This window comes from Cebus imitator, unplaced genomic scaffold (genome assembly GCF_001604975.1).
Source record: "Cebus imitator isolate Cc_AM_T3 unplaced genomic scaffold, Cebus_imitator-1.0 Scaffold6, whole genome shotgun sequence".
Classification (NCBI taxonomy): domain Eukaryota; kingdom Metazoa; phylum Chordata; class Mammalia; order Primates; family Cebidae; genus Cebus; species Cebus imitator.
Genome location: NW_016107321.1, coordinates 6,799,211 through 6,812,707, shown reverse-complemented (window position 1 = coordinate 6,812,707; position 13,497 = coordinate 6,799,211). Strand labels below are relative to the sequence as shown.

The 13,497-nt window shown below is 50.9% G+C and overlaps 1 protein-coding gene across 8 annotated transcripts in view; it reads left to right on the top strand.

Moving 5' to 3' along the window:
• The window catches only part of SYNJ2 (synaptojanin 2), a 121,530-nt gene that overhangs the window by 27,512 nt on the left and 80,521 nt on the right, over window positions 1–13,497 (top strand). For 6 of the 8 annotated variants that reach the window (XR_005201804.1, XR_001828104.2, XM_017538567.2 and 3 more), the window contains exon 2: window positions 11,005–11,091. Coding sequence is in view for 4 of the 8 variants with exons in the window: in XM_017538567.2 (XP_017394056.1) it covers window positions 11,005–11,091 (87 nt within the window). In the remaining 4 variants the exon portion in view is untranslated. Of the gene's footprint in view, window positions 1–4,667; window positions 4,745–10,844; window positions 11,092–13,497 lie in introns of those variants that run through there. The other 2 variants (XM_037741922.1, XM_017538606.2) reach the window with 2 other exon arrangements.

Sequence of the window (13,497 nt, the reverse complement as noted above, 5' to 3'; positions counted from 1 at the left end):
CGGGGTTTCACCATGTTGACCAGGATGGTCTCGATCTCTTGACCTTGTGATCCACCCGCCTCGGCCTCCCACAGTGCTGGGATTACAGGCTTGAGCCACCGCGCCCGGCCTTATTTTTGTTATTTTTTTACAGATGGAATCTCCCTATGTTGCCTAGGCTGTTCTCAAACTCCTGACCTCAAGTGATCCTCCCACCTCAGCCTCCCAAAGCGCTGGGATTAGAGGTGGAAGCCACCGCCCCCAGCCCCATGATTGTAAATAACTGCTGGGGACGCCTCGGGGATCTTTCCAGCCAGACTTCCTGCTGGACTCCAGACTTGCTGAGCTCTGTCCTCAGCCTCCACGTGGGGCTTCACCAGAGCCCCACAGCATGTCTGTTCCCAGCCGATTCTCTACCTGAACCTGTCCTCTCAGTCTTTGCTGTCACACCAGGGCCACCCTGTCTTGTCATCGTTCAGGCAGTGAACATGGCATCATCCTTGAACCATGTCTTTTTCTCATATCCCATAGCCCATCTGTCCATGGTTCTACCTTCAAAATATACCCAGAAATATGATGTTGAGGAATTGCTAGTGACTTTTTTAGATGTGATAATGGGGTGTGTGTGTGTGTGTGTCTAGACAGAGTTTTGCTATTGTCACCCAGGCTGGAGTGCAGTGGCGTGATCTTGGCTTACTGCAACCTCCACCTCCCAGGTTTAAGGATTCACCTACCTCAGCCTCTCCGGAGTACTGGGCTTATAGGCATGCACCACCACACCTGGCTAATTTTCCTATTTTTAGTAGAGACTAAAAACAGGGTAGTGGTGCAATCACAGCTCACTGCAGCCTTGACCTCCTGGGCTCAAGCAATCGCCCTGTCTCAGCCTCCCAAGTAGCTGAAACCACAGGCTCCCACCACCACGCCTGGCTTCTTTTTTTTTTTCTTTTGAGATGGAATCTCACTGTGTCACCCATGCTGGAGTGTAGTGGCTCGATCTTGGCTCACTGAAACCTCTGCCTCCTAGATTCAAGCAGTTCTCCTGCCTCAGCCTCCCAAGTAGCTGGGAGGCACACGCCACCACGCCCGGCTAATTTTTGTATTTTTAGTAGAGACGGGGTTTCACCATATTGGCCAGGCTGGTGTTGAACTCCTGACCTTGAGATCCACCTGCCTCAGCCTCACAAAGTGCTGGGATTACAGGCATGAGCCACCGCGCCTGGCAAATTTTTAAACACATTTTTGTAGGGATGGAGTCTCACTGTGTTGCCCAGGCTGGTCTTGAACTCCTGGGCTTAAGCAGTCCTCCTGCCCTGGCCTCCCAGTGTTGGGATTACAAGTAGGGTGCAGCCATGCCTGGCCAGCTTCATTTGTTACCTGCCCAGTGTGTGTAGACATTTGCGTTGTCACCTCCATTGTGGAGAGCAATGTGAGGTTTCACCATGTTGGCCAGGCTGGTCTTGAACTCCTGACCTCAGGTAATCCGCTCCCTTTGGCCTCCCAAAGTGCTGGGATTACAGGCATGAGCCACCGCACCTGGCCATGGCTGTTTTTTTTTAAAAGAACTCTTACCTTTTAGAGATTCATACTGAGACATTTATAGATGAAATAATATGATGTCTGGGATTTACTCAAAATAACCAAGGGCAGAGCTTCTCCAGCTTTGGCATGCAGTCAAGTCCCCAGGAGGCCTCATTAAAACAGCTTTCTAGGTCTCCAGCCCAGAGCTTCTGATTCACAAGGCCTGCAGTGTGCCCCATAGCTTGTATTTCTGATGCTTGGCGCTGCTGGTCTGAGGAGCACATTTTGAGTGCTTGAGCACATTGGGTTGGGCGTGGATTGGGAACAGGTGGAGCTGGCAGGTACGTGGTAATGAGGGTACAAGGTTTTATCGTGGTACCCTACTTTTCTTTGGAAAGTTTGGCAACTAAAAAGTGTGTGTGTGTGTGTGTGTGTGTGTGTGTGTGTGTGTGTGTGTCTGTCTGTCTGTCTGTCTCCAGAGTTGGACTCCCCTTCAGCTCTTCCATTGCTGCGCCCGGGCTCAGGCGAGATCCTGTCTTGCCGGGGGGTGCTGGCACCTCCTAACTGGTCTCCTTCCTTCTCTCCTTGTTCCTCTAGAGTCAGTTCTCAACAGAGCAGCCGGGATGATCCTCAGACCCCTGCAGTGACTCTCACTCAGAGTGACACCCAAAACCTTTTTGTGACCTCACACCTCTGTGCAGTGTGTCCCCCATGCCATTTCCTCCGTAAGCTTTCAGTCCCACTGCCTGCCTGGTTGGGGCTTGCACAAGTCAGGAGTGCGTCTGCTGCAGGACCTTTGCACGTGCCCTTCTGGGCCTACAGTGCTCCTCCGCTCTCCATGCAGCTGTCTCTCTGCCTTCCTTCAGGCCCACATTCAGATGTCACCCTTGCAATGAGGCCTTCTCAGACCACACCATCTAAAATGTCACTTCTCCTTCCCCACTCTTCGGACCCTGCTCCCTGCTCCCTGTTTCTGCTCTGCTCCTGTCCCTATCTGTATTGAGCTTATCGATCTGATCTGTCCACCCTGCCAGGAAGCTTGAACAGCGTCTGCCCCTTCCTGGCTGTGCCTCAGCGGTGCCCCGACCCTACCTGGGTCCTGCACCCCCTGCCATCACTCATCCCTTCATTCCTCCTGTCCCTCTTGGCCACTGCCAAATGCTGGATGGTTTTCGTCTGTTTAGTTCACCGTGATGTCTCTGTGCCTGATGGGTGCCAGCCACAGAAGGCACAAAGATGCGTCCACTGAGCCAGTGGCTGAATCTCGGGCAAGAGGGGTCAAGGAAGGGGGCTGAGGAGGCAGAAGAGAGGGCTTTCCTCAAAAGGCCAGAAATTCGTGGCCAGCCAGAGGGGAAGCAAATACACTCTCGTGGAAAAACTTACAGGAAATGCAACCAAAAGCGTGGGAGACAGGAAGAGTCTGTCTATTTCTGAGATTATCAAGAAAGGGAGACGGAAGTGGCAAATGGGCAGGCCAGATCCAGTCTGCAGAGGTGTGCGTCCAGCCCTCGCAGTGCTGAGAATAAATTGGGTTGGTTGCCAGCACTGCAGGGTCTGGCATGTCCTGTCTCCTGGCCACGCTGCAGCCTGGCAGCACTGGGCTGTGGGCATGTCTGGCGCCTGCAGCAGCTGCCCACCAGCCAACGGCAGGTGTGTGTTCTCTGCTCACCCTCGGCCCTTCCAGCAGCTTCATTTTCTTGTTGTTTGAGACAGGGTTTGTTTTTGAGACAGGGTAGTGGTACAGCCACAGCCCACTGCAGTCTTGACCTCCGGGCTTAAGCAGTCCTCCTGTCTCAGCCTCCCAAGTAGCTGGGACCACAGGCTCCCACCACCATGTCTAGCTAATTTTTAAAAAAACTTTGGGAGGCCGAAGCAGGCAGATCACCTGAAGTCAGGAGTTTGAGGCCAGTCTGACCAACATGGAGAAACCCCGTCTCTACTAAAAATATAAAATTAGCCAGGCATGGTGGTACATGCCCGTAATCCCAGCTACTTGGGAGGCTGAGGCAGGAGAATTGCTTAAACCTGGGAGGCGAAGGTTGCAGTCAGCCTAGATTGCGCCATTGCACTCCAGCCTGGGCAACAAGAGCAAAACTTCTTCTCAAAAATAAAAATAAAAATTTTGGTAGGGATAGAGTCTCGCTGTGTTGCCCAGGCTGGTCTTGAACTCCTGGGCTCAAGCAGTCCTCCCACCCTGGCCTCCCAAAGTGTTAGGATTACAGATGTGAGCCACCATGGCTGGTCAGCTTCATTTGTCACCTTCCTGGTGTGTGCAGACAGCTGCTTTGTCACCTCCATTTTGGAGTGCAAAAATAATTCCTTATCTTTCAAACCTAATTGAGAAAATACAGTTGTTTTTTTGGGACAAGTAGGGTGTGGGGTGATTCTGGAAGTGGCCTCCTGGGAAGCCAGGCCTCTGGGAGTGCTGCAGGTGGGCAGTGAGGCTGCCAGGGGCCCTGCCTGCTGGGGTGCGGGGTGATGCTCCTGATGCATCAGAAGGGCCGGGGAGGACTTGGAGGTGAAGCCATTGCAGGAAGAAAGGAAACTTCCTGGAGGATGGATGGTCAATGGGGCAGTCAGGCTTTAAAAGGATGGGCCCACCAAGTGAAAAGATGGCCAAGTGTTAGGGCTGAATTGTGTCCTCTGTCAAGACATTTGAAGTCCTCACCCAGGACCTCAGAAGGAGATTGTATTGGAGATAGGGCCATTGCAGTTGTAACATTGAGATGAGGTTACACTGGGGTAGGGTGGGCTGGAAATCCAGTGTGACTGCTGTTCTAAGGAGATGGCCACGTGACAATGGGGGGGACACGCGGGGAGAGGATGGCCACGTGACGATGGGGGACACGCGGGGAGAGGATGACCACGTGACAATGGAGGGGACACGCGGGGAGAGGATGACCACGTGACAATGGAGGGGACACGCGGGGAGAGGATGGCCACGTGACGATGGGGGACCCGTGGGGAGAGGATGGCCACGTAATGATACGGGACACGCGGGGAGAAGATGGCCATGTGACAATGGGGGGGACATGCAGGGAGAGGATGGCCACGTGACAAGAGGGGGACATGTGAGGAGAGGATGGCCATGTGACGACAGGGGGACACATGGGGAGAGGATGGCCATGTGACAATGGAGGTGACAAAGAATGGCCATGTGACAACTGAGGCAGGGCCTGGAGTGAGGAAGCCATAAGCTGAGGAACAGGACAGGACAAGCAGCAAGCCCCAGATGCAGCACAAGGTAAGCAGGGTCCCCGCTCCAGGTCTCGGAGGAGCTGTGCCAGTTCCCGGATTTCAGCTCTCCGGCCTCTGGGCCGGGAAGAAAATAAAGCTCTGCTGCCTGGGGCCCCCCGGTTTATTTACAGTGAGTCTGTTTATGGTGGAGAAACGTCTTTTCTGTGACTTTCCTGTCCGCCATGGTCGAGGCCTGTTTTGAACTCCCACATTGTAGAAGTCAGAGGTAAAGCTGTTTTTCTCAAGGAGTCGATAATTGACAGCGTTGGAATGGGACAAGGCGGCCCTGTTGGGCTGTGTTTGTTTGTTTTAAAATATGAGACTAGAAAGTCATTTATTTTACTTGAGGTGAATTTTCCCGGTGACAGGAATGTGAAGTCTTCTGTCCGTCCTCTGTAATGCACCAGGGCAAGGGTCAGTTTTGTTTGCATAGCTTCTTCCAGGGTCATCTTCCCACCCCTGAAGTGCAGGTTCAGCCACAGCACTTTGTTTAGCAATTTCCTGTCATTTTGTTTGATTTGGGCAGGCTTATTTGCATCGTTGAATGAATGCACAAAGGCTTCCTTGTTTCATGGTTCACAAAGTCAGAACCAGATCGTACCAGGGTTCTGTTTCAAGGCTTTGTAAAGCTGCTAGGGTCCAAATAGGTATTTTTGGTGTCAGAATTCTTGTACTGCATTTATCAGCTTATCCACTGAGATGGGGCACTGAGAACTGCTGATCTGCCTGTCTTCAGCCCTGCCCGCAGGACCAGTCAGCTGGAGAAGACATTCGGCAATGCACGTGACCTTCGCTTCTGCCTGCGAAGTTCGGGTTTCCTAGGCCCGCTTCCCGGGAGGGCACTGTAGGGGCATGACGTAGTCCAAGTGCCGTACCAGTGTTTGCCGTGGCTTCCAAGCAGATGCTGAAGGAGAGGATACCTATGCTGCTGCTGCTGCCCCCTCCCCGCCACATCAGGGGGTGAGCAGAGGCAGGAGACCCGTAGGCTGGAAGGCCCATGTCCTACTTCCCAGGTCACGAATGTGGCACTTACATGGCAGGAGGACTTTGCAGATGTGATCAGGACCTTGAGAGGCGACATCATCCTGGATGATGTGGATGAGTCCATTGTACTCACAGGGTCCTTAAAAGCTGGAAGAGGGAGGCTGGGCAGGGAGCAGGAAGTTGATGTGAAGAGAGAAGCAGGGATCCGATTGCTGCGATTGCTGAATTTGAAGAGGAAGGAAGGAGCCGAAAGCCAAGGGATGCAGGCAGCCTCTGGTTGCTGGAAGAGATAAGGAAATGCATTCTGTCCTGCAGCCTTCAGAGCGGATGCAGTCCTGCCCACACCTTCCTTTCAGCCAGCGAAATCCATTTCAGAATTCTGACCTGCAGAACTAAGGTCATAAGTCTGTGTTGCTTAAGCCACACTGTGTTTGTAGTCGTTTGTTGCAATAGTAAAGGAGACCAATATGTCATTCTAACACCATTCTGAGGTTTTGAGGCAGGCTGATGGAAAACGTGTGACTGTGGCTTCCCAGTACTTTTTTTTTTTATTTTTTTTAAGAAAAGTACTGACCCTGAGAGCCTAATAACCCAGGTACCTCATTTGCTGTGAGCAACTCCCCACCCCACAGCCAGCAAAGTCTGCTTAGTCCTCAAGACAAGGGGCTTCTGGCTGTTCATAGAGGTTGATGATTTCCTTGATTATCTTTAGGTTACTCTGCCCTCTCCCTTCCCCAGAGAAAACCCAATCAAATTCAAGTGAGCATTGGGGAAAATATTCATTCATTAAACTGGTTCTTAACCTTTCTGGGGGGCACTGACCTCTTTGAGATTCTGTTGAAAATGGGATTTTAGCCCCCATAAAAATACATATCAAAAATTTGCATGCAATTTTGGCCAGGTGCAGTGGTTCATGCCTGTAATCCCAGCACTTTGGGAGGCCGAGGTGGGCAGATCACTTGAGGTCAGGAGTTCAAGACCAGCCTGGCAACATGGCAAAACTCCATCCCTACTAAAACTACAGAAAATAACTGGGTATGGTGGCGCATGCCTGTAATCCCAGCTACTTGGGTGGCTGAGGCAGAAGAATTGCTTGAACCCAGGAGGCAGAGGTTGCAGTGAACCAAGATCTTACCAGCCTGGGCAATACAGTGAGACTCTCAAAAAAAAAAAAGAAAAAAAATTGCGTACAATTTTGAATAGAGTTTTGTATACAGATTCCCCCAGGAACTATCTCTTCAAGCTCCAGTGGCTGCCAGGGGCTTCCTCTGTCACCCCAGTGAAGAGCCCTTGTACACATTAACACACATTGAGGCTGATGAATGACTGTTTTTCTAGTAAGTCTCCTCGTGGTCTTTGCCTGGTCCTTAAACCATATTCAGTGGATCCTCATTATTTGTGGATTCCATATTTGTAAATTCACCTGCTCTCTAAAATTTGTTCATCACCCCAAGATCAGTACTCACTGACACCAGCAGAGTGGCGAAAATGTGTGACCTGATGAGGCTGTTCCCGCTGAAAAGGACGCTCTGCCATCTTGTTTGAGCCTCTCAGTGTAAACAAGTGTGGTTTTCATGATTTGTTTTGTGCCATGTTTTTCATTTTTGGTGCATTTTCTTCGTAGTTGCACCGTTTGAAAGTGCTGTCTAGTGTTTCCAAGTGCAAGAAGGCAGTGATGTGCCTTATGGGGAAGATATGTGTGTTTGATAAACTGTATTCGGGTTTGCATTCTAGCGCCACTGGTTCAGTGTTAACAAATCAGCGCTGTACAGATGATTCCTGCCTTACGATTGTTCGTTCCAGTTATGATTTTCTGACTTCACAACAGTGTGAAAGCAATAGTCCTTCAGTAGAAACCATCCTTCAAGTACCCGTGAGACCATTCTGTTTTTCACTTTCGGCACAATATTCTGTAAATCTCATGAGATATTCAACACTCTGTCAGAAAGCAGGCTTTGTATTTCATGATTTTGCCCAGCTGTAGGCTAATGTAAGTGTTCTGGGTATGTGGAAGGCAGGAGAGCTATGGTGTTTGGTAGGTTAAGTGTATTTAATGCATCTTCAACTTAGGATATGTTCAACCTACCTTGGGTTTATCAGGATATGACCCCATCGTAAGTTGAGAAGCATCTATTTATTCAGTAAGGTGTCTTTGAAATAGAAAAACACATACAACAAGTTTATGTATTGATTGACAAAAATGTTGCAACCCGAGGCTTTCAGGAACATAACTCTGCATTTCCTCTAGGAGCGCTTCTTGCTTCAGTCTCTGCTGGTAACTCTATGGAACATAGTTATTGTGATTAATGGGAATTGAGTGTATTTTCAAGTTGCTGGCCTCTCCAGCTACGCTGGTAATCAATCCTCTCTTTAAATCACGTCTTACTATCAGTCCTGCCTAGAGAAATGGAGGAGGGAGGGTCTGTGGTCTTAAGGTCTGCCCCAATTCACTGCCCTGCCAGCTGCATCCCGAGCACCAGCGTGGACAGAGCCATGTTTGGTGGGTGGTAGCAGGTCGTGTTGTGAGGCTCTGGTGTCTGCCTTCTGGCCTCCTGCACTTGCTAGAGGAGAACAAGGCAGGAGCAGCCAGTCCATGCTGGCTCCTGAGAGGGGCAGGTCTAGGGCTGCCAGCACCCACTCCTGGGCGGCTGAGGGTGGAAAGAGCTTCAGAGGGGAGGATGGGACTGTCAGAATGACCGAATTTCCAATCCCAGTTGGGACATGTGGTCTGATGGGGACAAGTGCCCTTGAAGGGGATGGGGATGGTCAAGAGGAACCAGGAAATCAAGTCTGTCCTGGAAAATGTGGCATGGTGGATCTTTTGAGTTGGGGTGTCAGGGTGCGTGTCAGCCGAAACAAGGTTCACCTGCTTCAAATGCTCGTCCAGGCTTTCTGCACTTGCCTCTCTGAGTCGACATCTTTAGAGACAGCAGGAAGTGCTGAAAGTCAGTTCACAGTCCATCTGCTCTGAGGGCTTGCTATGACGGTCTGATGTTTTCTGTCATTTTCTCCTAACATTTCTCTTTGGGGTCTTAGTTCCTAGTTGAAATTCCTTAACTATGGGAGTCAAGGCAGTCTAAGAATCCTTTCCTGTTGCTTAAGAGAATGAGGCAAGAAGGAACCGGCTGCCACTTTTCTTACTTCCATGATGACATAGAAATGGCTCCTTCTAGCCCAAGGGTTCCTGTGGGGCCCAAGGCTCCTTAAGGGCCCTGTGCGTAGGATTTGAGAATTGGTTTTCTTGGGTGAGGAGAAAAGTCTGTCTTTATTTTTATAAATCCTACCTGAAATGGAGCACTTCTGGCTGGGCATGTTGGCTCACGCCTGCAATCCCAGCACTTTGGGAGGCTGACACAGGCAGATCACGAGGTCAGGAGATGGAGAACATCCTGGCCAATATGATGAAACCCCGTCTCTACTAAAAATACAAAAATTAGCCGGGCATGGTGGCATGCATCTGTAGTCCCAGCTGCTCGGGAGGCTGAAGCAGGAGAATGGCTTGAACCTGAGAGGCAGAGGTTGCAGTGAGCTGAGATTGTGCCACTGCACTCCAGCCTGGTAACAGACTGAGACTTCGTCTCCAAAAAAAAAAAAAAAAGAAAGAAGGAAAGAAAGAAATTTATCACTTCCTCTAATTAGGAAGGCAGGCAGCCCAACCAATATGTTAGCTACATCTCTGACTCTGTCACCAGTGTGGGTTAGCCATATATCTGACTCTGTCACCAGTTGCAATTACAGATATCTTCACATCACGTTAGAGTTGTTTCACATATTTTAAAATCTTGTTTGTTCTCATCACTAGTTTTAAATTAAGGTGGTTAATACACTAGACTGGATTTTGTTATTTAATATACTGATAAGGCAAATATATTGCTATACTATCACATTTTAAAAAATATGTTGATAACTAGATTTCAGTAAGCTTGGTATTCTTTGTGATCATAGTTATTTTGTTGATTTTTATAACAGCTTTATTGAGATGATTTCCATACCACACAACTTACTCATTGAAGTGTACAACTGCATGGTTTTAAAGTATATTTTCAGGGTTTTGCAACCATCACCATCACCATCACCACAGTGTAATTTTAGAACATTTTTATGCCCCTTGAAAGAGACGTCATAGTCATTAGCAGCTATCCACATTCCCCCTTTCTCTCCTCTCAGCCCCTGGCCACCAGAACATCTACTGTCTCTCTAGAAGTATGCCGTTTCTGGACATCTCATTGAAATGGAATCTTTCTGAGACAGAGTCTCGCTCTGTCGCCCAGGCTGGAGTGCAGTGGCGTGGTCTCAGCTCACTGCAACCTCCTCCTCCCGGGTTCAAGTGATTCTCCTGCCTCAACCTCCTGAGTAGCTGGGATTACAGGCACCCACTACCACGCCCAGCTAATTTTTGTATTTTTAGTAGAGACAGGTTTTCACCATGTTGCCCAGGCTGGTCTTGAACTTCTGGCCTCAGGTGATCTGCCCACCTTGTCCTCCCAAAGTGCTGGGGTTACAGGCATAAGCCACTGTGCCTGGCCGAAATGGAATCTTTCTGAGGTCTTTTGTGACTTTTTTTTTTCATGTAGCATAATGTTTTCAAGGTTCATCTCTGTTTGTACTTTGTTCTGTGCTCTTAAAACACCATTCTGAGAAGGGGTCCGAGGGCCTGCCCGGCATGCCAGAGGGGCCTGTGGCATCGTTGGAGAGGTGAGGGTTCCCTGCGCCTAACGGCTCTTCCCTCTGTCAGTTTTGCTTTAAAACTAGTCCATGCCTTGGCTTGGGCATGGGCAATCACTGCCAAAGACCTGGTGGGCAAGGCACACAGCTTACCTTGGGATGGGTTGGACCCAGGCCCTGGGCACTCAGAGGTACCCAGGCACCTCTGCCCAGCCTCTCCAGGTTACCACCTCCAGAGGTGCCTTGGGTGGGTGGGCACCTCCGGGATGTAGCCTCTAGTGGATGATACCTGTGGACAGGGACAGCAAGGTAGAGTCATAAGGCCCCCAGTATCTGCCCCCAGCCAGACACCAGAACCACAGGACCCTGGCTCCTCCAGCCCCCAGGAAGCTGTCAGCGCTTCCAGAGAGCAAGCTATTCGTGGGAAGGTCTGAGTCCTTGCAGCTCTGTGATTCGCGAATCACAAAACCTCCACACTTGGTGTTTGTGGGCCGAGCTATTGTCTTTGTGTTTTCTTTTTGGAGTGGGTGGGAAGCCAGCTTGGCAAGCCGCGTGTGAATGAACGGGAATGAGCAGGAGACGCTCACTGATGCCTTCTGTGATGTGTTTCTCCCCCAGCTCCGGAAGAAAAGGAAGTCATTAAAGGACAGTATGGCAAGCTCACGGACGCGTACGGCTGCCTGGGGGAGCTCAGGCTGAAATCTGGTGAGTAGCCCTGGCTGCAGCAGCAGGCGCCAGGCTCCCCGGTGGGCAGGAGCGTCTGCGCCTGGAGGGACCTCAGTGCAGGCGTCTGTTCGACTGCTCTTCTCTTTTAAGATGTTTCTTTATGCCTTGGAACCTGCTCCTCCATGCAGGTGGGGGGGTCAAGGTGAGTGTTGCCTGGTTGTCACCTGCTTGTGCTGCAGAGCAGGGTGGGGCTCCCAGCGCCCCCACCCTGTGCCGGGGAAGCTCGTCTTCATTGCTTGCTGGTGAGGGCCTAAGTGTTTCCAAAGTCTGGTCTGGGGTTTCTGCCCAGGGCGTTGTCTGCAATACTCCAGAAGGTGTGCCAAGGTGGGTAGGTGAGGACAGGGACCAGGGCAGATGCTGGGCAGGCACACGGGTGGGCTGGGAGTTGTCAGCAGGAGAGAAAAGCCGCCGATGTGTGACTGTCACTCAGTGTGGGGTGGGAGGGAGAGGAAGGGGAGAGAACTTCAAGGAAGACATAGGCATCTCTGTTCACTTGGAGAGACTCAAGGGCAAGCCAGGGTGGCCGGCTGTCATAGGTGGTCACAGCCAGCCTCTGGAGTTCCTGGAGCTGGGAGCCCTGGGGCCCTCGCTTCCACCGCCTGTTTCCGTCCTCCTCTCTCAGGCCCCGCCTCAGTATCTGTGACCTGGGTGTGGATGTCTCCTGTGACTTCTGGGGCTGAGACAAGAGCCCAGTCACATTCCTGATTCTCGGTCCCACCTGGTTGAGATGGGAATGGCTGTATGGATTGTCGGGATTCGGGCTTTCCCTGGGCTGAGCGCCCATCTTGCTCCGCTGCTCACGGCAGCTGTTACCGGAGACTGGGGCTTTTTAAAGCTGCCGGAAAAGCACTGTTCTGTGGTCATTCCTTTCCTGGGTCTTTTCTGACATGGAATGTTTTGTCCTGAACTATGATGATTACAGTGATCATTTCCAAATAGCACTTAGGAAAAAGACACGGTACCCACATGACAAAGTGCATTTATGAAATGTCTGTTTCGTGCCAGGAGCTAGACATACATTCACTTATTTAATCCTAAAAACAGGCTACTGTGATAATGCGTCTTTGTCCCTGTTTACAGTAAAGGGAACAGGCTCAGAAGCTTCAAGTAACTTGCGTTCGGTCAGAAGCTTAGCTGAGGTTCCAGCTGCCTCCAAGCGCTTGCTTTTTCCATGAAAATGTGCAGGCTGCTGAGGGTTTTCTGCAGGATTTTCCATTCTGCAGGGATCTTCCTGCAGTTGCAGACAATCCCCGTGGTCCTCACCTTCCATGGTGGTGATCTGCATGGCGCTCACTTAGGAATTTATCACTTAGGAGTCACAGAGGCAGTCATACAATTGGTGTTACACAAGTGAAAGTCACACAGTTGGAGTGGCGCTCACTTAGGAATTTGTTAACGTGGCTCCCTCAGGCACCTATGGGGTAGGTGCTGTGGTCACCCTGCCTTGCACATGTGGCAGAGATGCCACGTTCCCTCCATGCTGATGCCCTTTTTTCCACATGGTGGCACCTTGGCCCCCAGGATGCCCCCTAGTCTTGGCATCTTTCAGTTACAGTTGGCAGCTGCTTTTGGTCCATACATGAATGACTCGTTTCGCATCTAATGGGGACTGGGATTGAAGGAATGACAGTAACTGGCACGAGGTCACACCATTCTCAAGCGGTGGCCTGGGGTTTAAACTCATGCCTTGTGGCACCAGGGACTGCCTTCAACCACCAGGCTGTGCTCCTATCTGAAAGGGACAGGTGGCTAGGCTGACAAGGGGGACAGGAAGTGCTGTCCCTTCCCGCATCCCAGGGAAGAAATGGCTTTTTCCAGGGCTGTGATCCAACAGCAGCTGTGGGGAATTGGTCCTAACCGGTAAGGGTGGCAGCCCCAAAGAAATCTTATTAGTGGGAGCCAGGGTATCTGCGGAGGTCAGCAGGGCCTTCTGGGGCAGAGTGCACAGAGCGGAGACCACCTCCCAGGCTGCCTAGGTGAGGCCTCCCTGCCTCTAGCCAGTCGCCGCCACCCCACACCCCACAGAAGTGAATGAGGCTCCCTGTGGGTCACGCAAGACCAGCCCAGCTCGGAGGCTTTGGGTGCCCCCAGCCCCGGCCCACCTGTGAGAGTCACCCTCCAGGGTGGGTTGGAGTGTCTCTGAGTGTGGTGCGTAGGAGTTTGACTTTGGGATGACAGGATAATTTGGCTTGTTTTCAACACATTCTGGAAAGTGCCCTAAGGCATCTGAAGGATGGAAGTATTGGGCTTTAAATGAAGTTTTTCCAGTCCCCATTGGCTGCCTAAGGAGCGTTTCAGTTTAACTTGATTTTCTTTTCCCCGTAAGTCCCTGAGTCAGAACTGTGGTCTGTTTTCTTTTGTGTTCAGCTGTTGAGCGTGTTAGGC